Source organism: Entelurus aequoreus, linkage group LG13 (assembly GCF_033978785.1).
Source record: "Entelurus aequoreus isolate RoL-2023_Sb linkage group LG13, RoL_Eaeq_v1.1, whole genome shotgun sequence".
Lineage (NCBI taxonomy): Eukaryota > Metazoa > Chordata > Actinopteri > Syngnathiformes > Syngnathidae > Entelurus > Entelurus aequoreus.
Genome location: NC_084743.1, coordinates 59,452,321 through 59,477,359, shown reverse-complemented (window position 1 = coordinate 59,477,359; position 25,039 = coordinate 59,452,321). Strand labels below are relative to the sequence as shown.

General features: G+C 39.9%; 1 protein-coding gene across 2 annotated transcripts in view; it reads right to left on the bottom strand.

Annotated features, from left to right (window-relative positions):
- Window positions 1-13,458, bottom strand: part of vps53 (VPS53 subunit of GARP complex) — a 104,297-nt gene extending 90,839 nt beyond the window's left edge. The window contains exons 1-4 of one of the 2 annotated variants that reach the window (XM_062068664.1): window positions 13,281-13,458; window positions 13,010-13,090; window positions 7,875-7,924; window positions 7,725-7,791 (exon numbers count right to left, since the gene is read on the bottom strand). In XM_062068664.1, coding sequence (XP_061924648.1) covers window positions 7,725-7,791; window positions 7,875-7,924; window positions 13,010-13,090; window positions 13,281-13,367 — 285 coding nt within the window. In that variant the 5' untranslated portion in view covers window positions 13,368-13,458. The remainder of the gene's footprint in view (window positions 1-7,724; window positions 7,792-7,874; window positions 7,925-13,009; window positions 13,091-13,280) is intronic. The other variant, XM_062068663.1, reaches the window with a different exon arrangement.
- Window positions 13,459-25,039: the final 11,581 nt, after the last annotated feature.

Here is a 25,039-nt window from a genome sequence, read left to right as displayed (position 1 = left end):
CTTTGTGGGGACATTGTTGCTTGTCATGTCATGTACATTGTGGACGCCGTCTTTGCTCCACAGTAAGTCTTTGCTGTCGTCCAGCATTCTGTTTTTGATTACTTTGTAGCCAGTTCAGTTTTAGTTTCGTTCTGCATAGCTTTCCCTAAACTTCAATGCCTTTTCTTAGGGGCACTCACCTTTTGTTTATTTTTGGTTTAAGCATTAGACACAATTTTACCTTCACGCTGCCTTCCGCTGTTTCCGACATCTACAAAGCAACTAGCTAGTGGCTGCCACCTACTGATATGGAAACACTGCCTTCCGCTGTTTCCGACATCTACAAAGCAATTAGCTAGTGGCTGCCACCTACTGATATGGAAAAGTATTACATGGTTACTCTGCCGAGCTCTAGACAGCACAGACACTCAACAACAACACATAATTTGCATAATATAATTACTGGTTTGCAAAAAATATTTTTAACCCAAACAGGTGAAATTAGACAATCTCCCACGGCACACCAGACTGTATCTCACCGCACACTAGTGTGCCGTGGCACGGTGGTTGAAAAACACTGCGATAGGGTACCAATTCTCTGCACCTGGGAATCGATACCGGTGCTCCACAGTACCAATTTCTGGTGCTTTTGTTCATGTGTCAATAAATGTTAATTAGTTTATTAATACAATCTAAAACAAAAATACAATCAAACGCTACCTATGTTGCACATAACGTCACCGGCTCAAACACTTGGTGGGGAAACAAGCGCTGAAGTAGTACTCGTAGTGGACTCAGACAGACTGCATCTAGGTAATGTTGCAATTTTCCATTAAACAAAGCAATCATGCCTGAAAAAAAAAAAGCTCAAACATCCCTTTTCATGCGCTAGTTCAATGTTAATTTACACTGGCGTTGATTAGCATTAGCAATTTTACATGGCAAATTTAACACATTCAAATTTGGTAATGAAAACTTCAACGAAGATGCACGTTATAATTAAACAGCTGGTGTGTAACACGTACACATGCGATGCTGGCACATTCAACTTCATGGCAAAGACTACTTCCTGGCGAGGCAAACACAACGTACTCTGCCATCTAATGTCTTGGAATGGCAGCGGCATGCAGAGTCTACTATACAATACTTGCAAATGAGACTCAATGTAATAAAAGAAGACATAACTGGAAAACACAGTTATCATTATTAGCTCACTGTTAAACGTAATAAATATTTTCCGGACTATAAAGCGCACCCACTAAATAAATTTAAAAAAATATATATTTTTCCATTTATTATCCGCACCAGACAAACTGCAGATATATACGTTGTGAAATGAGTTATTTAAACAGAACTATTTTGTAAATACCTTAATTGTTTCCAAACGGTGTCTGTAACACAGCAGCAAAACGGCAAAACAAAACAGAAATCATCTTCTTGGACCCACTAGCTGCGGAAGCTAGCTCTCCAATCAGTAAGTCTACGGTGACGTTTTGGTGAATTTACGAAACTGAAATAATACAAAAAGAATGCCATTGTAAGTTAATAATACCAACACAGACACTCGCAAACACGTTAGCATATTAGCTAATGCCAACGACGCTAGCTTCATTACATTATGGTAGCACATACAAATATGCATGAAAACACACTCCTACAGACATCACACATGTGACGGTTTAGTAAGTAAGATCAGTTTTAGTTATATTGCAAAACTGATAAACGTTGCTTGGAGTGATGAATGAAGAATCCATACGAGTAGAACTCGAAGACGCAAAGGCACTTCTACTTCCGATTGAAAGCTCTGTCTAAACAGAAGAGCACTGCAGCACATGCAGTGTCCAAAAAATGGTGCCATAGCACAACCAATAACACACCTATTCAGTGTCTTTGCTTTTTATTTTTAAACTATTTGCATTACGGCAGTCAGCGAAGAAAAATCCATAAATTAGCCGCACCGTTTTATAAGCCACAGGGTTCCGAGCGTAGGAAACATCAGCGGCTTATAGTCCGGAATTTACGGAAATTATTACACAAAATGACCTAAAATTGGTACTGTATCAGTTTAATGTGAAAGGTACCCATCCTGACTTCTGAGTCACATTTGTAAGTATGCATTTTTTTCAGTTTTTCCTAATGTGCATCTTAGTTGTTTTACAAAATCACCAAATGTGGATGTGTCGAAATAGCCATGTAAAATCGCTAATGCTCATCGGTCGGGCTGGGAATCGATTGGATTCGATTGTTGGGGGTAAACGATTCGATTCAGAATCGATTCTCGATTCAAAATCAATACTTTCTAATAACAATTTGATGCCAGTTCAATGATTCACTGCATACACTACCGTTCAAAAGTTTGGGGTCACCCAAACAATTTTGTGGAATAGCCTTCATTTCTAAGAACAAGAATAGACTGTCGAGTTTCAGATGAAAGTTCTGTTTTTCTGGCCATTTTGAGCGTTTAATTGACCCCACAAATGTGATGCTCCAGAAACTCAATCTGCTCAAAGGAAGGTCAGTTTTGTAGCTTCTGTAACGAGCTAAACTGTTTTCAGATGTGTGAACATGATTGCACAAGGGTTTTCTAATCATCAATTAGCCTTCTGAGCCAATGAGCAAACACATTGTACCATTAGAACACTGGAGTGATAGTTGCTGGAAATGGGCCTCTATACACCTATGTAGATAATGCACCAAAAACCAGACATTTGCAGCTAGAATAGTCATTTACCACATTAGCAATGTATAGAGTGTATTTCTTTAAAGTTAAGACTAGTTTAAAGTTATCTTCATTGAAAAGTACAGTGCTTTTCCTTCAAAAATAAGGACATTTCAATGTGACCCCAAACTTTTGAACGGTAGTGTACCTCCATAAAATAAACAGCTCTGACACATTTCAACATTACTTAAAAGAAAACTGGCTTTGTCTAATAAAATTGTAATCATTTTGACCAAAGAACTACCATTACATGTTATGCAGACTACAAGGAAGTGCTTTACATTTAGAAAAAATGAATAATAATATGACCCGTTTAATGCGCCCTATAACACGGTGCACCTTTTTGTATGAAAATAGACCTGACTATACCCGCTCATCGGCGGTGTGCCCTATGGTCCGGAAAATACGGTACTTTTTGTACTCAACGGAATTTAGTTTGGTACCCATCCGTACCCTTACCTGCCTGTATTACTTAAGTTTGACTCTCTTCAGTGTCAACCAATGATCACGTTTAGCTTGGCAAATAAGTGCGGTAGACATCGCGGATCCTGTCGGTTTAATTCTATTCCGACTGCTGAAAGGAACACCCCCCTCCTGCTTTCCGTCTGCAGAAAAGATTTTCCCTCTGGAAATGCTGGAATTGCTTTGTGGCCTTGGAAAAACAAACTGGAGTTATTGTGTGTGTGTGCAACCTGATAATGTTATTTGTCTGGGCTTGTGCTGAAGTGTTTCCGCTTTTGGACAGTAGCAAACTGGGGAGGACAGTGCCACGGGGCCAGACACCCAGAACACTGCACAGCAAATCGAGTTTATTCCTCAGAACCTCTGTTGCTCAACCATTAGGTGTCATGTTCCCTGTAAACCACAGCCCTCGACTGGGAAAAGGGTTGAATTTAATCTGCAGGGGCTGCTCTTTCCAATCATGCGCTTACAAGAAAGTCTGGGCTTTTGCTAGGAGACATTTACACAAGCAGACATGTTTTTGGTAAAGAGTGACACTTTGAGCAATGAGCATGAATCTGAGTCATCGTGTCCTTTTCCGTGGATCGCGGTGTGGACAGATGAAAGAGCGAGTGAGTGGCTGCATTGGAACTTCAGGAGATGGATCACTGCAGCGCCGCTGTTTCATCATTTTGTGAAATGAATTGTCCCGACAACAACAACAAACACCGCGTATCCTATCCCGCTCATGGTTGTGGGGATCTGCAGCCTATTCCAATTGCATGGGGTGGGTGGGGCACGTATAGACAGACAGATAAGCATTCACACCATTACCGAGGAGGGGGACAGAACTCACGCTGGCTGCACGGAAGTCAGCGGAGTGACACTCAACACCACCGACGACATTAAAACGTGGTTAATATAAATTAAGGAATGCGCTGAAGGGAGAATTTTTGGCCGAAAACAAGGAGACCAAGGCTGAAAAACGAAACACTGAAATAAATGATTATGCCAATGTAGGGCTGGGCGATATGGCAGAAAACTGCATCACGATGTAAGTGATTGTATCTTACCTACAGTATATATTGTTAAGGACAGGGAGAAAAATACAGTGAATTCCAGACTGTAAGCCGCTACTTTTTTCCCTACGCTTTGAATCCTGCGGCTTCTAAAACGGTGCATCTAATTCATGGATTTTTCTTCGCTCGCGGCCATGTTTTGTGTTGAATAATTTTCATTTTTAATAAAAACAAGCAGAGACAATGAAATGGTGTGTTATTGTTTGTGCTATGGCGCCATCTTTTAGACGTACTTCCTGTTTTGATGCCATGAACGGTAAAGCATAATTGTCCACATCATTTCTGCTCGAAAGAATTCTTAATAATAATAATAATAGATTTTATTTGTAAAAAGCACTTTACATTGAGCAAACAACCTCAAAGTGCTACAGTGTATTAAAAACATAAATAAATAAAAAGATAATAACAATTTAAAAAAATAAAAACTAGAACATCCTAATAGCTAGAACTATTATGCATATATCTTAAAAAAATATTTTTTAAAAAGAAGGGTTTTTAAGCCTTTTTTAAAAGCATCCACAGTCTGTGGTGCCCTCAGGTGGTCAGGGAGAGCGTTTCCCAGACTGGCAGAAAGCCCGGTCTCCCATTGTTCGTAGCTTTGTCCTCGAAGGTTTGCCTGTCCGGAGCGGAGGTGTCGTGTGGAGGATTTGGGGTGAGTAGTTCTTTGAGGTAGAGGGGGGCATTTCCATGGAGGCACTGATGGGTTAGTAGGTAGACTTTGTATTCAATCCTGAGTGGAACAGGAAGCCAGTGAAGGGATTTGAGAATTGGTGTGATATGGTCGTATTTCCGCACTCTCGTCAGGATCCTAGCAGCACTATTCTGTATGCATTGCAGCTTCTGGATGTTCTTGCTGGGGATCCCGACAAGAAGTGCGTTGCAGTAGTCTAGCCATGAGGAGACAAAGTCGTGGACGAGCCTCTCGGCATCAGAGAGAGTGAGTGAGGGGCGGAGTTTAGCAATGTTCCTGAGGTGGTATAGAAGGAGATCTTGCACAGTTGTTTTATTTGAGCCTCAAAGGTCAGGTGAGGGTCCAGGTGAGGACAACCATCTTCATCACTCCAAGCAACATTTGTAGGTTTTACAATATAAATAAAACAATTCTTACTTAATAAACCGTTCCATGTGAGATGCCTGTTCATATACAGTATATCGTTACATGCTATCGTAATGTACTCAAGCTAGCGTCGGTAGCACTAGCTGATATGCTAACACGTTTACGAGTGTTTGTGTTAGTATCATTAACTTACAATGGCATTATTATTGTATTGTTTCAGTTTCACACATTTTTTAGTAAATTCACCAAAACGTCACCGTGGAGTTATTGAGTGAGTGGATCCATGACGATGACTTGCGTTTTGTTTGATCAGCCGTTTTACTGCCGTGTTACAGACACACTTAAAAAATGGAGGTATGAAAATAACCATTTACTAAATATTTCTGTGTAAATAACTAGAGATGTCCGATAATAACGGACTGCCGATATTATCGGCCGATAAATGCTTTAAAATGTAATATCGGAAATTATCGGTATCGGTTTCAAAATCATCGGTATCGGTTTCAAAAAGTAAAATGTATGACTTTTTAAAACGCCACTGTGTACACGGACGTAGGGAGAAGTACAGAGCGCCAATAAACCTTAAAGGCACTGCCTTTGCGTGCCGGCCCAATCACATAATACCTACAGCTTTTCCCACACACAAGTGAATGCAATGCATACTTGGTCAACAGCCATGCAAGTCACACTGAGGGTGGACATATAAACAACTTGAACACTGTTACAAATATTCGCCACACTTTGAACCCACACCAAACAAGAATGACAAACACATTTCGGGAGAACATCCGCACCGTAACACAACATAAACACAACAGAACAAATATCCAGAACCCCTGGCAGCACTAACTCTTCCAGGACGCTACAATATACACCCCCCGCTAACCCCTCCCCCCTCCCCCCACATGAGCCCACCTCAACCTCCGCATGCTCTCTCAGGGAGAGCATGTCCCAACTTCCAAGCTGCTGTTTTGAGGCATGTTAAAAAAAATAATGCACTTTGTGACTTCAATAATAAATATGGCAGTGCCATGTTGGCATTTTTTACTATACCTTGAGTTGATTTATTTTGGAAAACCTTGCTACATTGTTTAATGCATCCAGCGGGACATCACAACAAAATTAGGCATACAAATGTGTTAATTCCACGACTGTATATATCGGTATCGGTTGATATCGGAATCGGTAATTAAGAGTTGGACAATATCGGAATATCGGCAAAAAAGCCATTATCGGACATCTGTGTGAATGTGTGTGTGAATGGGTGAATGTGGAAATACTGTCAAAGCGCTTTGAGTACCTTGAAGGTAGAAAAGAGCTATACAAGTACAACCCATTTATCATTTATTATTATCTCTACAAATACCGTAATTTCCGGACTATAAGCCGCACCTGCCTATAAGCCGCACCAGCTAAATTTAGGGGAAAATACAGATTGCTCCATATATAAGCCGCACCCGACTATAAGCCGCAGGGTTTTGATGTGTAATTAGCGTAGTATATAGGGGTTCCTGCTACCACGGAGGGGATTGTCGGGACAGAGATGACTGTTTGGGAACGCAAAGCGTCCCATTTATTAACAATAAATCTTTCAATCATTCAATCAAACTTTCACATCTTTGACATGGCGAACAGCATTCGTGCAGAGTACAAATAATACAACGGTGCAAAGTAATACAAAGTGCTCGCCTGTACGTTATCAAAATAACCAGCCTACCGGTATATGAAAAGTCAGTCTTTAATCATTGTGTCATCGTCTTCCTCCTGCGTACTAAAACCACCGAAATCCTCTTCGTCGGTGTCGGAGAAGAACAGGCCGTATATAAGCCGCACCCTTGTATAAGCCGCAGGGACCAGAACGAGGGGAAAAAGTAGCGGCTTATAGTCCGGAAATTACGGTAACTCAATTCACAACACGTCAAGAGGTAGTCACCTAAAATGGTTTTCACTTCGCAGGTGTGCTTGAAGCTCACCGAGAGAATGCCAAGAGTGTGCAAAGCAGTAATCAGAGCAAAGGGTGGCTATTTTGAAGAAACTAGAATATAAAACATGTTTTCCGTTATTTCATTGTTAAGTACATAACTCCACATGTGTTCATTCAGTTTTGTTGTCTTCAGTGACAATCTACAATGTAAATAGTCATGAAAATAAAGAAAACGCATTGAATGAGAAGGTGTGTCCAAACTTTTGGCCTGTACTGTAAGTGAAATTTAAGAATGATCTATCGATATTGCGATCAATCGTTAGACCCCGAGCAAATTAATTTGCAGTAGAGGCTAAGATGTACTTTCTTGTTAGCGGTACAAGAAGGTAAAAGCACATTAAAGTTGTACTAAGTGACTTGTCGACAATAACACGTTGTCCCAATATTGATTATGTCGACCAATCGTTGCAGCCCTAATTAACTTTTCAATAATTGAAGTCCATTATTCCTCAGGCGCGAACTCACCTGCCTGCCATCCTGGCCCACATTGGTCTGGCCTCTCACCACCGTCCTGATGTTGTCATCGAGACGCCTGCCAAAATAGAAAGCAAAGTGACATTTAGACCGAGAGTGTGTGAAAATGTAAACAACTTTTTGAATCAGACATGCACTGACCTTATCTTCAGGCGAATCTTGTTGACCACCTCGTCGATATTAGCCAGGGACTGGATGGGGGAACAAAAAGAACCAGGAAAACAGGAAGCAAGGGTTTAACAATGGTTTTTAACCTGATTAGCATGTCATATTTCTGGATGAAGATGAATGCAGACATGATTTGGAGCAAGCCTGCTAATCTAGTACAACGTTTTTGTGTAACAGAGCCCCCTTGTGGACATGTAGAATACCTACAGCCAGGTCAGGATCACCTTCAACTTGAACTTTCACAACATATCTGGACATGACAACAAAAAACACTAAACAAGTGTCCGTCTTGGTTTGAGAGTCTTGTTGGTTACTAAAATATGTTTTAATATTTGTATTCAATATTCTCTCATTCAAGTTGGTTTGTATGTGTGTTGGAGATGTGACGTTCACAAGACTCTCTTTTAAGTGACCAATTAGAACCCAAGCCCAGTGGCATACAAGAACCGCTCATTTGTACATGCTAATAACCAAAGCAGACATTTAATAACACTAAATTGTACTATACATTTGAATATCGTCATTTAATATACATGTTTCACGCTGCATTAGGTCAAGCGGGCCACCTGCAGAACATGGGTGTTCTTTTATGATCCGACAAAAACAAAAATGGATAAATAGAGCCAAAGACATCATATAAGGCAACTGGGCAAATTAAGGCCCGGGGGCCACATGCGGCCCGCTAAGCTTTTCAATCTGGCCCGCCGGACATTCCCAAAATAATTTTTTTCAGATTTTTAAGATCGGAACTGTAGCTGCCATTGTGATATGCAGTGATGTTTTCAAATGACCGTAAGTCTTGAACTATACAAAGTATTTCAATGGTTGGAATCTGCGCTTTTGCATGATATACTAGTTAGTATGGTAATCTAATTTGTTACGTTGGGGTTGCAGTTTACTGCGAGGTTTGTTCTCCCAGGATGCAAACGGACGACTCCGGATGATTTAATCGTAAATTAACACTCAAAGAGGTACAAAACAGAAAACAAACAGACGGAACAAGGTGCCGATCGCACCTGAAGCTAAGGCTACTACTTAGCACAGACTAGACATCACTAGCAGGGGCTACAGTGTTTCCCATAAACTGCCAAGATACCTGTGGCGGTGGGGGCGTGGCTATGGGCGTGGTCACCATGACATCATCGAGTAATTTGCATAATTTACTACAATGATTTGATTTTCTCTAAAAAGGCTCAAAAAATGTATACTTACTAATTAATAACAGTTTTGTTTTAAACGTCCATCCATCCATCCATTTTACAATATAATTACAACACTTTATGTACATATTTATATACAGATTTGAACAATAAGTTATTCACTGAAATATATTTATTAATTGTGGTTTTTACAAAAAATATATCTTATAAAAAATATAAAAGCTAAAATGTCTCAAAGCTCTGCCCCTTTAATTAGTGCATACTAAATAATTTAACTTTAGCCTACTACTACAACCATATTATTTACCAGCAACATAAAGTGAAACAGAGGCAGAGGTGTCCTGCCACAGTCAGTAACAAATAAACAGAAAACAGTAGTGGTGGTAGATAGACACAGAGCTTCATCAAACATCTGATCCACTGAACAAAAAGCTCCAAAAATCTTGAACTTTAGACTGCCATCAGTTTTACTCCCTACACTTAACCATGTGTTTCCTACTGCCTGCAGACTTTGCACCCTTTGTTATATACACATGTTGTGTTTCTAATATAAATACATTTAATAAAGTCAAATACAAATAAGGCAACAAGGGAAGTATCCTACACTTCTCTTTTGTAAAGTAAATCTGAACAGCCGATATGGGCATCTACATCAACTATATGATTTGCCTAAGAAGCTGGAGAGGACAAATTTTTTTTTTAAATTTTTAAAAAAAATTTAAAACATTTTTACATTTTTTTATTTCAAATTTTTATTTGTGGCGGACGTAATTCATTCGTGGCGGGCCGCCACAAATAAATGAATGTGTGGGAAACCCTGGGCTAGGAGACAAGCAAAACTTACGTAACAATAGCGTGACGCAAACAAAGAAGCCAGACCGACTGACTGGCAAAGACAGGCTTAAATTATGTCTCTGATTACAAACAGGTGCGCGTCCCGAACACAAGAGGCAGGTGAAACTAATACGTAGCCATGGTAACAAACTCAGAGGTGCATAAACAGGAACTAGAGGAGTCCAAAACTAACAGAAAACAGAAGTGACTCGAAAAACTTAAACAGACTATGATTCGGGCAGCGGATCATAACACTAATTAGTTACTATAGTAATCTAAATCGCAGCAGCTCAGACCAGGCACCAAGCAGTGTGGGTGGGGAGCGTTTCCACAGAGTGTTTCCAGAGTGGCCAGCCTGAAATGTGGGTGTCAGGGACAGATGCGGAAGGAGATTTGTACAACAAAGTTCTAAAGCTTAGTGATATATCAGATGTAGGCGGTCTGTCATAACGTTTTTCGCATTCAATCACACATTATTGTGAAGTCTTGTATTAGTGTTCCTAAAGGCCCCCCAGACACAATTTTTTCTCAAAATTTGGCCCCCCGAGTCAAAATAATTGCCCAGGCCTGTCATATAATGTTTCTTAACCAGAGGGCCCGTTGTTGGGCCGCAAGCGTCCCCTATAGCAGTGGTCCCCAACCACCGGTCCGGGGACCGGTACCGGTCCGTGACGCATTTGCAACCGGGCCGCAGGGAAACATTAAATAATATCTAAACGACTGCATTTTCTCCAACTTAACGTTTGCCTGTCCCAATAGACACACCAATAAGCTTATTTATAGATCAATCAATTTCCTTTGTTTAACCAGGTAAAGACTCAGTGAGATTAAAATCTCTTTTTCAAGAGCGACCTGACAAAGAGGGCGGCACAAACAAAGTTAGAATAATTATTACAACAAGACAATAAAACAGAACAACAGCAGTCATACCACAACAGGTCAAAAATTATTTAAAACGTAGATGTACAATAAAACTCCTGATAGGAAGTTGCCATTTGTTATAACTTTGTGACATAATACAATGCACATAAATAAACATATAATATATAAATGTGACAGATTGTAGCCAAAGGCTGATTTCCATCTGCATCTCATTGCAAAGAAACAAGCCCAGAGCTCCCACTAAGTCAGCGTTATAGTGAGTTGTATTTTTTATGCACTTATGTTTGCAGTATTTATCTGGCACAAGTGGAAAGCCGGTCCCTGAAAAAAATGCAGACATTAAACCGGTCCGTGGTGCAAAAAAGGTTGGGGACCACTGCCCTATATCAGGGGTGTCAAACTCAAATACAGAGTGGGCCAAAATTTAAAACTGAACAAAGCCGCGGGCCAAGGTTGAACAAATTAACCTTTTAATAGGGACCCAAACAAGTTTTGCATTGAATATTGAACAAGCAAGGCTTATATAACTTTATAGTGACATGCAAAATCGAGTTTCAAATAATAATAATAATAATTAAAAAATATCAATGGCATATCAAATACCATATATCAAAATAAAAATGTAATGCCTCTTTTCTATTTGCAGCCTTCTGAGGTAAATATCAACATTAACTTTTTCCACAGGCTAATACATTAGAAAATAAAATAACAATGATTAAACCAACCATTCAGGACTTTAAACTGCTCAGTTTGCAACACACTGATCTAATCTGATGTGCCAAAGCCAGATACCTGCCATCTTTTCTTGGATGCTAGTTCATTAATGTCGGGGCTCAGGCTTTGAGCTGAGGCATCTTTCATTATCGAACAAAGTTGTTCATCCGTCATTATACCTCGTCCACCCGGACCACAGTCTTGGGGACGTGCTTTAAAGGCACTGCGTTTTTCGTCTTCCACGAGCTGTCGTCACGTCTGCTTTGCATCCATTCTAACAACGTGCCGGCCCGATCACATAATATGTGCGACTTCAGCACACACAAACACGTAAATGCAATGCATACTTGGCCAACAGCGATACAGGTTACACTGAGGGTGGCCGTATAAATAACTTTAACACTGTTAAACATATGCGCCTCACTGTGAATCCACACCAAACAAGAATGACAAACACATTTCGGGAGAACATCCGCACCGTAACACAACAGAACAAATACCCAGAATCCCATGCAGCCCTAACTACAGTTGGTCGCTACATCTGTAAGTGCAAGTTAAAACTCTCCTATGCAAGGCGAAAACCGTTTATCAACAACACCCAGAAACGCAGTCAGCTTGGCTGGGCCTGAGCTCATCTAAGATGGACTGATACAAAGTGGAAAAGTGTTCTGTGGTCTGACGAGTCCACATTTCAAATTGTTTTTGGAAACTGTGGACGTCGTGTCCTCCGGACCAAAGAGGAAAAGAACCATCCGGATTGTTATAGGCGCAAAGTTGAAAAGCCAGCATCTGTGATGGCATGGGGGTGTATTAGTGCCCAAGACATGGGTAACTTACACATCTGTGAAGGCGCCGTTAATGCTGAAAGGTACATACAGGTTTTGGAGCGACATATGTTGCCATCCAAGCAACGTTACCATGGACGCCCCTGCTTATTTCAGCAAGACAATGCCAAGCCACGTGTCACATCCACGTGGCTTCATAGTAAAAGAGTGCGGGTACTAGACTGGCCTGCCTGTAGTCCAGACCTGTCTCCCATTGAAAATGTGTGGCGCATTATGAAGCCTAAAATACCACAACGTAGACCCCCGGACTGTTGAACAACTTAAGCTGTACATCAAGCAAGAATGGGAAAGAATTCCACCTGAGAAGCTTCAAAAATGTGTCTCCTCAGTTCCCAAATGTTTACTGAGTGTTGTTAAAAGGAAAGGCCATGTAACACAGTGGTGAACATGCCCTTTCCCAACTACTTTGGCACGTGTTGCAGCCATGAAATTCTCAGTTTGAACATCAAATATCTTGTCTTTGTAGTGCATTCAATTGAATATGGGTTGAAAAGGATTAGCAAATCATTGTATTCCGTTTATATTTACATCTATCACAATTTCCCAACTCATATGGAAACGGGGTTTGTATATAAACATATATGAGATAGGCTCCAGCACCCCCCGCGACCCCAAAAGGGACAAGCGGTAGAAAATGGATGTATATGTATATGTTATTGTGAGGTCCTCGCACCTGCTCGGTGGGAAACAAGGTGTTGATGTATTCCACTGCATTGAAGTCTGCTTTGTCGAGGGGATCTTGACTTGGAAACACCTGGCAAACACACGATAACTTGTTTAGTTCATAATAAGCGTGTGTATAATATTACAATATATAATATTCACAGGCAGCAAATAGTAGCTTGGAACCCTCACAGCAGGCGTAATGTAGTGCAACTCGGCAGCTACGTCATGTCAGTAGAACACAGCTGACACACACACGGTTCGACGCGTAAATAAAATACCTGTTCAATGGCCAGTTGTACTTCTGGTGTGAGATGCAGAATGGCCTCCAAATCTTCGGCAAATTCTAATTCGTCTTCCTCCATCATTTTCAAAACATCCGAGAACGCCTGAAAGGCTGCGGCCACTTCCTGGTGAAAAGGATTCTGGGATATCCGATGACGCGACTGGTGGTGCGTTCAAGACTATGGGAAAAACAGTCTTTTTTTGATTGATTGAAAGTTGTATTAGTAGGTTGCACAGTTCAGTACATATTCCGTACAATTGACCACTAAATGGTAAGTTTTTCAACTTGTTTAAGTCGGGGTCCACGTAAATCAATTCATGGTAGACACACCCGTCACCACGCTACGCTCAAAAAATAATAATGAACCAAACGCAATGATGTTATGAATTATTTACCCATTTAAGGCTTTAATTACTTCACATCAAATATTCCACTTTGAACATTTTCGGGGGGGGGGGGGGGCTTTTGCATTTTTGTGGTTTTGCCATAAAAACAAGGTTTTCTTTGACAAAAAAGGGCATAAAACATAAGAAAACATTGAAAAAAATACAAATAAAACTTATATTTGATCGATAAATCTAGATATTTAAGCGTTAAGAGTAAAAATACCATAATTGATATTTCACTTATTTTTAACACTTTTATGAGTGGGGTCTTTTTTGGATACCGTAGACCTTTAGACATTTTTTTCTTTTTAACTGTCATTTATTGCTCAAAAAATAATAATGAACCAAAAGCAATGATGTTATGAATTATTTACCCATTTAAGGCTTTAATTACTTCACATCAAATATTCCACTTTGAACATTTTCTGGGGGGACTTTTGCATATTTTGTGGTTTTGCCATAAAAACAAGGTTTTCTTTGACAAAAAAGGGCATAAAACATAAGAAAACATTAAAAAAAAAAAAAAAAAAAACTTATAATTGATCGATAAATTTAGATATTTAAACGTTAAGAGTAAAAATACCATAATTTATATTTTACTTATTTTTAACACTTTTATGAGTGGAGTCTTTTTTGGATACTGGAGACCTTTAGACATTTTTTATTTCTAACTGTCATTGCTCAAAAAATAATAATGAACCAAAAGCAATAATGTTATGAATTATTTACTCATTACTTCACATCAAATATTCCACTTTGAACCTTTTCTGGGGGGAACCTTTGCATATTTTGTGGTTTTGCCATAAAAACAAGGTTTTCTTTGACAAAAAAGGGCATAAAACATAAGAAAATATTTTAAAAAATACAAATAAAACTTATAACTGATGGATACATCTAGATATTTAAGCGTTAGGAGTAAAAATACCATAATTTATATTTTACTTATCTTTAACACTTTTATGAGTGGGGTCTTTTTTGGATACCGGAGACTATTAGACATTTTTTTCTTTTTAACTGTCATTGCTCAAAAAATAACAATGAACCAAAAGCAATGATGTTATGAATTATTTACCCATTTAAGGCTTTAATTAATTCACATCAAATATTCCACTTTGAACATTTTCTGGGGGGACTTTTGCATATTTTGTGGTTTTGCCATAAAAAAAAGGTTTTCTTTGACAAAAAGGGCATACAACATAAGAAAACATAATACAAAAAATTGAAATAAAATTATAATTGATAGATAAATCTAGATATTTAAACGTTAAGAGTAAAAATACCATAATTGATATTTTACTTATTTTTAACACTTTTATGAGTGGAGTCTTTTTTGGATACTGGAGACCTTTAGACATTTTTTTATTTCTAACTGTCATTGCTCAAAAAATAATAATGAACCAAAAGCAATAATGTTATGAATTATTTACTCATTACTTCACATCAAATATTCCACTTTGAACCTTTTCTGGGGGGAACCTTTGCATATTTTGTGGTTTTGCCATAAAAACAAGGTTTTCTTCGACAAAAAAGGGCATAAAACATAAGAAAATATTTTAAAAAATACAAATAAAACTTATAACTGATGGATACATCTAGATATTTAAGCATTAGGAGTAAAAATACCATAATTTATATTTTACTTATCTTTAACACTTTTATGAGTGGGGTCTTTTTTGGATACCGGAGACTATTAGACATTTTTTTCTTTTTAACTGTCATTGCTCAAAAAATAACAATGAACCAAAAGCAATGATGTTATGAATTATTTACCCATTTAAGGCTTTAATTAATTCACTTCAAATATTCCACTTTGAACATTTTCTGGGGGGACTTTTGCATATTTTGTGGTTTTGCCATAAAAAAAAGGTTTTCTTTGACAAAAAGGGCATACAACATAAGAAAACATAATACAAAAAATTGAAACAAAATTATAATTGATAGATAAATCTAGATATTTAAACGTTAAGAGTAAAAATACCATAATTGATATTTTACTTATTTTTAACACTTTATGAGTGGTGTCTTTTTTGGATACCGGAGACCTTTAGACATTTTTTTATTTTTAACTGTCATTGCTCAAAAAATAATAATTAACCAAAAAGCAATAATGTTATGAATTATTTACTCATTACTTCACATCAAATATTCCACTTTGAACCTTTTCTGGGGGGAACTTTTGCATATTTTGTGGTTTTGCCATAAAAACAAGGTTTTCTTTGACAAAAAATGGCATAAAAAATAAGAAAATATTTTAAAAAATACAAATAAAACTTATAACTGATGGATACATTTAGATATTTAAGCGTTAAGAGTAAAAATACCATAATTTATATTTTACTTATTCTTTAACACTTTTATGAGTGGGGTCTTTTGGTACCGGAGACCTTTAGACATTTTTTCTTTTTAACTGTCATTGTTAAAAAAATAATAATGAACCAAAAGCAATGATGTTATGAATTATTTACCCATTTAAGGCTTTAATTAATTCACATCAAATATTCCACTTTGAACATTTTCTGGGGGGACTTTTATTCCCCCCCCCCCCCCCCCCCCCCGGTAAAATTCTGGTAAAACCCACTGACTGTTTTTTTGTGCAGGAATACATTGAAATATTTCACACCTGTCTTCATTTTTGTCCGGGTGTTTGTCCGGATGCACAAAGAGCAGAACATTGCCGCAGAGAGGCACTACGTCATTACGCTGCCTCCATCGCTGATTTATTTTTGGCAATGGACCAGTCTTTGAGGCATCATGTTCACCAGCACTTAGCAGCAGACCTAATGTGCCAAGTCTGTATCCGAGCCACGCTTTAGTCTGTGTCCTACGACCCTTTAAGCTTGCACATGAGTGCACCGCTGCAGAAGGACAAAGTGTACATAATGTGTTAGACCTGTGTTTGAGCATGTCTGCAACGACTGCGAAATGGACAAAATGTACAGTAGATTCGAGGATTGCAGCTATTTATTATTATTTTAGAAATTGATAAATTACAAAACCCCCAAACCAGCACACATTGTGTAAATCGTAAATAAAAACAAAATACAATGATTTGCAAATCCTTTTCCACCTATATTTAGACCAGATGTTTACCCTATCCCAATAAACATCTGTTCAGTATTTTAACATAAAAGTGTTTGATTGTGAGACATTAAAGGCCACAAAATGCAACGGGTCCATCAGACCCACAAACACTGGCTGAGTAACAACAATATGAACGTTGCACGGAAAATTTCTCCGCCAGTTTCTGCATCCTACAGGGATTCTTCTTTTGTGTTTCTGCGCCTGCAGTTCCCACACAAGGTTGCAACATTGTTTGTCAACACTGACTGCTCTCATTTTGTCGCACATTTGACCCTCTGATGTTCTGTGTACCTACACTCTGTCCTCCTCCTGTCTAGGCCTGCTGTGTGTGTGTGTGTGTGTGTGTGTGGGTGTGTGGGTGCTTATGGTACACAGAACATCAATTTCCACACTTCTATTAGCCCCGCACATCTTATATGTACTAGAAATGTGTAGGGGGGTGTATGGTGTGTGGTCATTAAATATGTATTCTGATATATGTTCTTCACAGAAAATGAGCCAAAGTCAGTGAGTCTCAGTTTGAAAAATTAATTAATTGTATCATTTTTCTTTTAATAAAAAATGAAAACGGGTCCCACAGACCCGAACACCACACAAGGGATAGACTGTAAAGACAAGATACTTAACGTTCGAACTGCAAGCTCTTGTTGTATTTTTTTGCTTTGAGAAATGTCGCAATGTTGCTAACAGCCCCTTAAATTCGTTATAGACATAAAAGGTAGATACTTCCGAACAAGGATGTGTGCAGGAAACATAATAATAATAATAAGGCGCACATAAAATCCTTAAATTTTCTCAAAAATCGACAGTGCGCCTTATAAACCGGAGCGCGTAATGAACGGCACAATTCTGGTTGTGCTTACCGACCTCGAAGCAATTTTATTTGGTACATGGCGTAATGATAAGTGTGACCAGTAGATGGAAGTCACACATAAGAGATATGTGCAAACAACGCCAAAACTTTAATAGTTACATTGAGAATAAAGAACATTACACACGGCGCTCAAAAATCTGTCAAAATGTTTTTAGTAGGACTTTGGTAAGCTATGAAGCCACACCGCTTGATGGATTTTCGGCGCATTAAACATAGGAGTATTATTATGGTGTGTGTATAAGGTGATACATATTATCTGGCGTTTTGTTTAGCAATATTATGCAAAAGCAACTTTTCTTACCTTCTGATCTGCATTTGGGATCTGCATAAGTCCTGAAAATGTGCGGGCTTCCGCCTTTGTAGTCCGTGCCGACGGCGTAGTCGATAAGCTTCTTCTTTTTCACTATGTTCTTGTTATGGGACATTCATCCTCCGCTGTTGCCAATTCTAATATAAAGTAGTGTAAAGTTCTTACTTATATCTGTCAGTGAACTCGCCATGAAAGCGCTAAAACATACCGGTGTAGTGAGTTTACATTATTCACCCAAGCAACTTTAGATATTAGAGAGTTCCGGTCGGACGGTTTTTCAAAGGACACAACTTGTTGTTTCCGGATGAGGAAATGCTGCTTCGATATTGATTGCAGTAAAGTCTGAATGTCATTAAAACAGTTAGCTCCATCTTTTGACACTTCTTCCACTCCCGTCCTTGCACGCTACACCGCTACAACAAAGACGACGGGGAGAAGACCCTGTTTGAAGGTGAGCCACGTAAATAAGACCGCCCATAAAACGGCGCATCCTGAAGCGACTGTCAGAAAGCGACTTGAAGGTGATCTGTAAAACATCATCAATGCAACATTTTGACCAAAGAACCACCATTACATGTTATGTAGACCACAAGGAAGTCTTTTACATTCAGAAAAAAATCATAATATGATGCGCCTTATAATCCGGTGCACCTTTTGTATGAAAATAAACCTGAATAGACCCACTCATCGGCAGTGCGCCTTTTAATTCTATGGTCCGAAAAATACGGTAATAATAATTAGAGATGTCCGAAAATATCGGACTGCCGATATTATCGGCCGATAAATGCTTTATTTTTAATTTTGTAATTTTTATTTTTTTGAAATTATTATTATTATTTTTAAATGCTTTAAAATGTAATATCAGAAATTATCGGTATCAGTTTCAAAAATTAAAATGTATGACTTTTTAAATCGCCTTAAAGGCACTACCTGTGCGTGCCGGCCCAATCACATAATATCTACGGCTTTTCACACACACAAGTGAATGCAAGCTTACTTGGTCAACAGCTATACAGGTCACACTGAGGGTGGCCGTACAAACAGCTTTAACACTGTTACAAATATGCGCCACACTGTGAACCCACACCAAACAAGAAGGACAAACACATTTCGGGAGAACAGCCGCACCGTAACACAACATAAACACAACAGAACAAATACCCAGAACCCCTTGCAGCACTAACTCTTCCGGGACGCTACAATATACACCCCCAACTCCGCCCACCTCAACCTCCTCATGCTCTCTCAGGGAGAGCATGTCCCAAATTCCAAGCTGCTGTTTTGAGGCATGTTAAAAAAATAATGCACTTTGTGACTTCAATAATAAATATGGCAGTGCCATGTTGGCATTTTTTTCCATAACTTGAGTTGATTTATTTTGGAAAACCTTGTTACATTGTTTAATGCATCCAGCGGGGCATCACAACAAAATTAGTAGGGATGTCGATAAATGCGTTAAAATGTAATATCGGAAATTATCGGTATTGTTTTTTTTATTATCTGTATCGTTTTTTTAAATTTTTTATTAAATCAACATAAAAAACACAAGATACACTTACAATTAGTGCACCAACCCAAAAAACCTCCCTCCCCCCATTTCTTTCTGTTATCAATATTCTGGTTCCTACATTATATATCAATATACCGTATATTACCAAATAGTAGCCCGGGCGTTTATTTTACAAAATGGGGTCAGACCCCGGGCGGCTATTAGGACATGGGCGGTTATTTGCACAAGGCTTTTATTTATTTTTGCACCAGCCTGCACCAGGCCATTATTTGGTTACAATGGTTACTGTCCAGTATTTTTTTTTCATACAAACAATTTTAAATGTACAAGCTATTGTAAACATACAAACAAAAAAACAAGACTATCAAAAGACAAGAGATCAACAAGGCCTCAACATGGCAGTACTGCAACAATTGTCAAATAGAATACCAATACTAAAAATAAATACACTTTTTAAATAAAGCAGCCTACTGGGAAAAATACAATTATGGTACCAAGTACTCAAGTATTAAAAAACACACCATCAAAACAGAACAATAATACCGTCACTTAAATAAAATAAAGGCTACAGTACTCCAAGTTTTAAATAAAGAAGCATACAAGAAAAATACAATTATGGTACCAAGTACTCTATAAAACCATCAAAACAATAATACTGCAGCAAACGCAACCCCAAATGCAACTCAACCCCACTCATCATCCTCCTTCTCCTCCTCTCCCTCACCCCCCTCATCATCATCCTCCTTTTCAATCACAAGTTCATTGAGGAACTGCTGTTCCTCATCACTCTCCTCCTCTTCCTGAACCACAGCAGCAGCCTGCTGTCTAGCCCTCAACAGCATCTCTCTGCCTGCCTGACATGGCTGTCCCTTCTTGAAGCAGTAAATGAGCTGGTCCTCACTCCCATCAGGTGCCACCATCAGCCCACACACCTTGTAGGATACCACAAAGCAACATTCAGCTATGGCTACTGTTTGCAACACGGACACACACACACACACACACACACACACACACACACACACACGATTAAGCCAGCCACTTGTTGCACCAAACACCACCCCGGTGTCTCTCGTGTCACTCGCGGTGACATACAACTCCTTTGCCTTAATGCTGATCATTTTGCGGGACACACGGTGGTTCAGTCCACGCACGTGATGTATCCACTGACACAAATTAGCATCAAGCTCGTTGCTCACTTTCTTCCTACCTCCATCGGGGGGGCGTTTTCCATCGATTGCCGACTGAGATAGTAGTTCTCCCTTTTTTTGTTTCCATTCTCGTACACGTTTTGGGTCAACGTTAAACTGCCTGGCCGCTGCCAAACCAGAATTCTGCTCCGCATACTTCACAATCGCTAGCTTGAACTTTAAGTCAAACTTTCTCTTCTTCCCCCTTAAAGTATTCCCGTCCATCAGTTGTGGTGTAGCGGTATCCTGTTCATTCAACTCACTGCTACTGTTGCTTGCCATGTTGAAACTTTTCCTCGTGGGTTTGTTGTGTGTTACGCTATATGCGGTGACCCATTGCAATATGTTGATTACCCAGAATCCCCACGTGACGTCTGCTGTTACCGTAATGACCAGAATTATTGCACCTTTGCTTTTCCTTTTAGCTTATAAATTGGGTTTAATGAAAATTAAATCAATATGATTTTAATCTAAATTATGCAAATAACAGCCCATGGGCGGCTATTTGGACATAGGCGTTTATTAGGAAGAGGCTGTTAATTCACAAAATGGGCTCAGACCCCGGGCGACTATTAGGACAAGGGCGTCTATTTGCACAAGGGCGTCTATTTGGTAATATACGGTATATCAATACAGTCTGCAAGGGATACAGTCCGTAAGCACACATGATTGTGCGTGCTGCTGGTCCACTAATAGTACTAACCTTTAACAGTTAATTTTACTCATTTTCATTAATTACTAGTTTCTATGTAACTGTTTTTATATTGTTTTACTTTCTTTTTTATTCAAGAAAATGTTTTGAATTTAGTTATCTTATTTTTTTTATTTTTTTTTTAAAAGTACCTTATCTTCACCATACATGGTTGTCCAAATTAGGCATAATAATGTGTTAATTCCACGACTGTATATATCGGTTGATATCGGTATCGGTTGATATCGGTATCGGTAATTAAAGAGTTGGACAATATCGGAATATCGGATATCGGCGAAAAGCCATTATCGGACATCTCTAATAATAATACGTTTTATTTGTATTGCACTTAACATTTGAATACATGAATTTCACGGCAGGAACGCGAGAACTTTCCAGACCGAGAGTGACTTTGACTCAAGGTCTGATCAACACGTGCCAACTCAACACGCAGGAGACAATTACAGGCTGGGGAAATCACAGCGCACGACAGGAAAAGCTTCCATGACAGTATAAACCCAGAACAAGCAAAGACTGGGATTCATAAAAACATCAATCATGGAGTCTTATCCGGGGGTTGGAAACAGACGGCGAGCAGTTATCTGCGACGCTGCACCGCCTGCTGCCTTCTGCATGGGAGATGTGCAGAGAGCACTTTCGACCAGAATCAGCAGCTCGGGGGCATAATTCACGGTTTGGAGGAGGACTGAAAGGATTTCAAAGTGGATGCTTTCTACATCCAGCGGCGGACTTGCCCGTGGTGTGGGGTGTGTGGGGGGGGTGGGCGGGTTAAGTACCACAGGAAAGGCAAGAAAGACACTTTTCAAAGATGAAAGCTCCCAAAATGTCCTGTACCACAAGATTTGCAGGTACAGCACAGTCTGCTTGTGCACAAACAGTGAGGGCTAACCAAACAAAAAACAAAAAAAAGGGGCCCTAAGACTGAATTTGGAAGCCATTTAGGGAAAGATCACACAAGTGAACCCTCGTAGGCTTGCGGAACGTCCTCGGATTCTTTGGTAGCTGGCATAAGTCTCACAATCACTGACCTCAGGCAAGGCCTCTTGGCAAATTTCTGAAGCCACCCGACAAAATGGGGTGAAAGCGCTCTTTAGACGAGGTTGCACATAGGAAGTGGTGCATTTGAACGGCAATTCTGGGCACCTGGGAGGCTTGGAATCGGTATATGTACCCCTCAGTGCACTGCCATCGTGTGGACAACGGGTGTGACACAGGCCGGTGACCATGAAGTGTACTTTCTAGATGATAAATGCACAGCATTGACTTGTACAACCCATTCCAAACAACCTTCCCGAGTCATGGCGCAGGAAAAAAAATGAATCAACCAACACAAAAAGTCAACAAGTAACACTGGGAGGCTTGGAACCGGTATCTGTACCCCTCAGTGCAGTGCCATCATGTGGACAGTGGGTGTGATACAGGCCGGTGACCGCAAAGTGTATTTTCTAGATGATAAATGCACAGCATTTACTTATACAACCCATTCCAAACAACCTTCCAGAGTCATGGCCCAGGAAAAAAATGAATCAACCAGCACAAAAAGTCAACAAATAACACTGGGAGGCTTGGAACCGGTATCTGTACCCCTCAGTGCAGTGCCATCGTGTGGACAACGGGTGTGACACAGGCATGTGACCATGAAGTATACTTTCTAGATGATAAATGCACAGCATTGACTTGTATAACCCATTCCAAACAACCTTCCCGAGTCATGGCCCAGGAAAAAAATGAATCAACCAGCACAAAAAGTCAACAAATAACACTGGGAGGCTTAGAACCCGTATCTGTACCCCTCAGTACAGTGCCATCATGTGGACAACGGGTGTGACACAGGCCGGTGACCATGAACTGTACTTTCTAGATGATAAATGCACAGCATTTACTTATACAACCCATTCCAAACAACCTTCCCGAGTCATGGCCCAGGAAAAAAATGAATCAACCAGCACAAAAAGTCAACAAATAACACTGGGAGGCTTGGAACCGGTATCTGTACCCCTCAGTGCAGTGCCATCGTGTGGACAGCAGGTGTGACACAGGCCGCTGACCACAAAGTGTACTTTCTAGCTGATAAATGCATACCATTTACTTGTATAACCCATTCCAAACAACCTTCCCGAGTCATGGCGCAGTAAAAAATGAATCAACCAGCACAAAAAGTCAACAAATAACACTGGGAGGCTTGGAACCGGTATCTGTACCCCTCAGTGCAGTGCCATCGTGTGGACAACGGGTGTGACACGGGCCGGTGACCATGAAGTGTACTTTCTAGATGATAAATGCACAGCATTCACTTGTATAACCCATTCCAAACAACCTTCCCGAGTCATGGCGCAGGAAAAAAAAAAAAATCAACCAGCACAAAAAGTCAACAAATAACACAGGGAGGCTTGGAACCGGTATCTGTACCCCTCAGTGCAGTGCCATTGTGTGAACAACGAGTGTGACACAGGCCGGTGACCACGAAGTGTACTTTCTAGATGATAAATGCACAGCATTCACTTATATAACCCATTCCAAACAACCTTCCCGAGTCATGGCGCAGTAAAAAATGAATCAACCAGCAGAAAAAGTCAACAAATAACACTGGGAGGCTTGGAACCGGTATCTGTACCCCTCAGTGCAGTGCCATCGTGTGGACAACGAGTGTGACACAGGCCGGTGACCATGAAGTGTACTTTCTAGATGATAGATGCACAGCATTCACTTATATAACCCATTCCAAACAACCTTCCCGAGTCATGGCGCAGTAAAAAATGAATCAACCAGCACAAAAAGTCAACAAATAACACTGGGAGGCTTGGAACCGGTATCTGTACCCCTCAGTGCAGTGCCATCATGTGGACAGTGGGTGTGATACAGGCCGGTGACCGCAAAGTGTATTTTCTAGATGATAAATGCACAGCATTTACTTATACAACCCATTCCAAACAACCTTCCAGAGTCATGGCCCAGGAAAAAAATGAATCAACCAGCACAAAAAGTCAACAAATAACACTGGGAGGCTTAGAACCCGTATCTGTACCCCTCAGTACAGTGCCATCATGTGGACAACGGGTGTGACACAGGCCGGTGACCATGAACTGTACTTTCTAGATGATAAATGCACAGCATTTACTTATACAACCCATTCCAAACAACCTTCCCGAGTCATGGCCCAGGAAAAAAATGAATCAACCAGCACAAAAAGTCAACAAATAACACTGGGAGGCTTGGAACCGGTATCTGTACCCCTCAGTGCAGTGCCATCGTGTGGACAGCAGGTGTGACACAGGCCGCTGACCACAAAGTGTACTTTCTAGCTGATAAATGCATACCATTTACTTGTATAACCCATTCCAAACAACCTTCCCGAGTCATGGCGCAGTAAAAAATGAATCAACCAGCACAAAAAGTCAACAAATAACACTGGGAGGCTTGGAACCGGTATCTGTACCCCTCAGTGCAGTGCCATCGTGTGGACAACGGGTGTGACACGGGCCGGTGACCATGAAGTGTACTTTCTAGATGATAAATGCACAGCATTCACTTGTATAACCCATTCCAAACAACCTTCCCGAGTCATGGCGCAGGAAAAAAAAAAAAATCAACCAGCACAAAAAGTCAACAAATAACACAGGGAGGCTTGGAACCGGTATCTGTACCCCTCAGTGCAGTGCCATTGTGTGGACAACGAGTGTGACACAGGCCG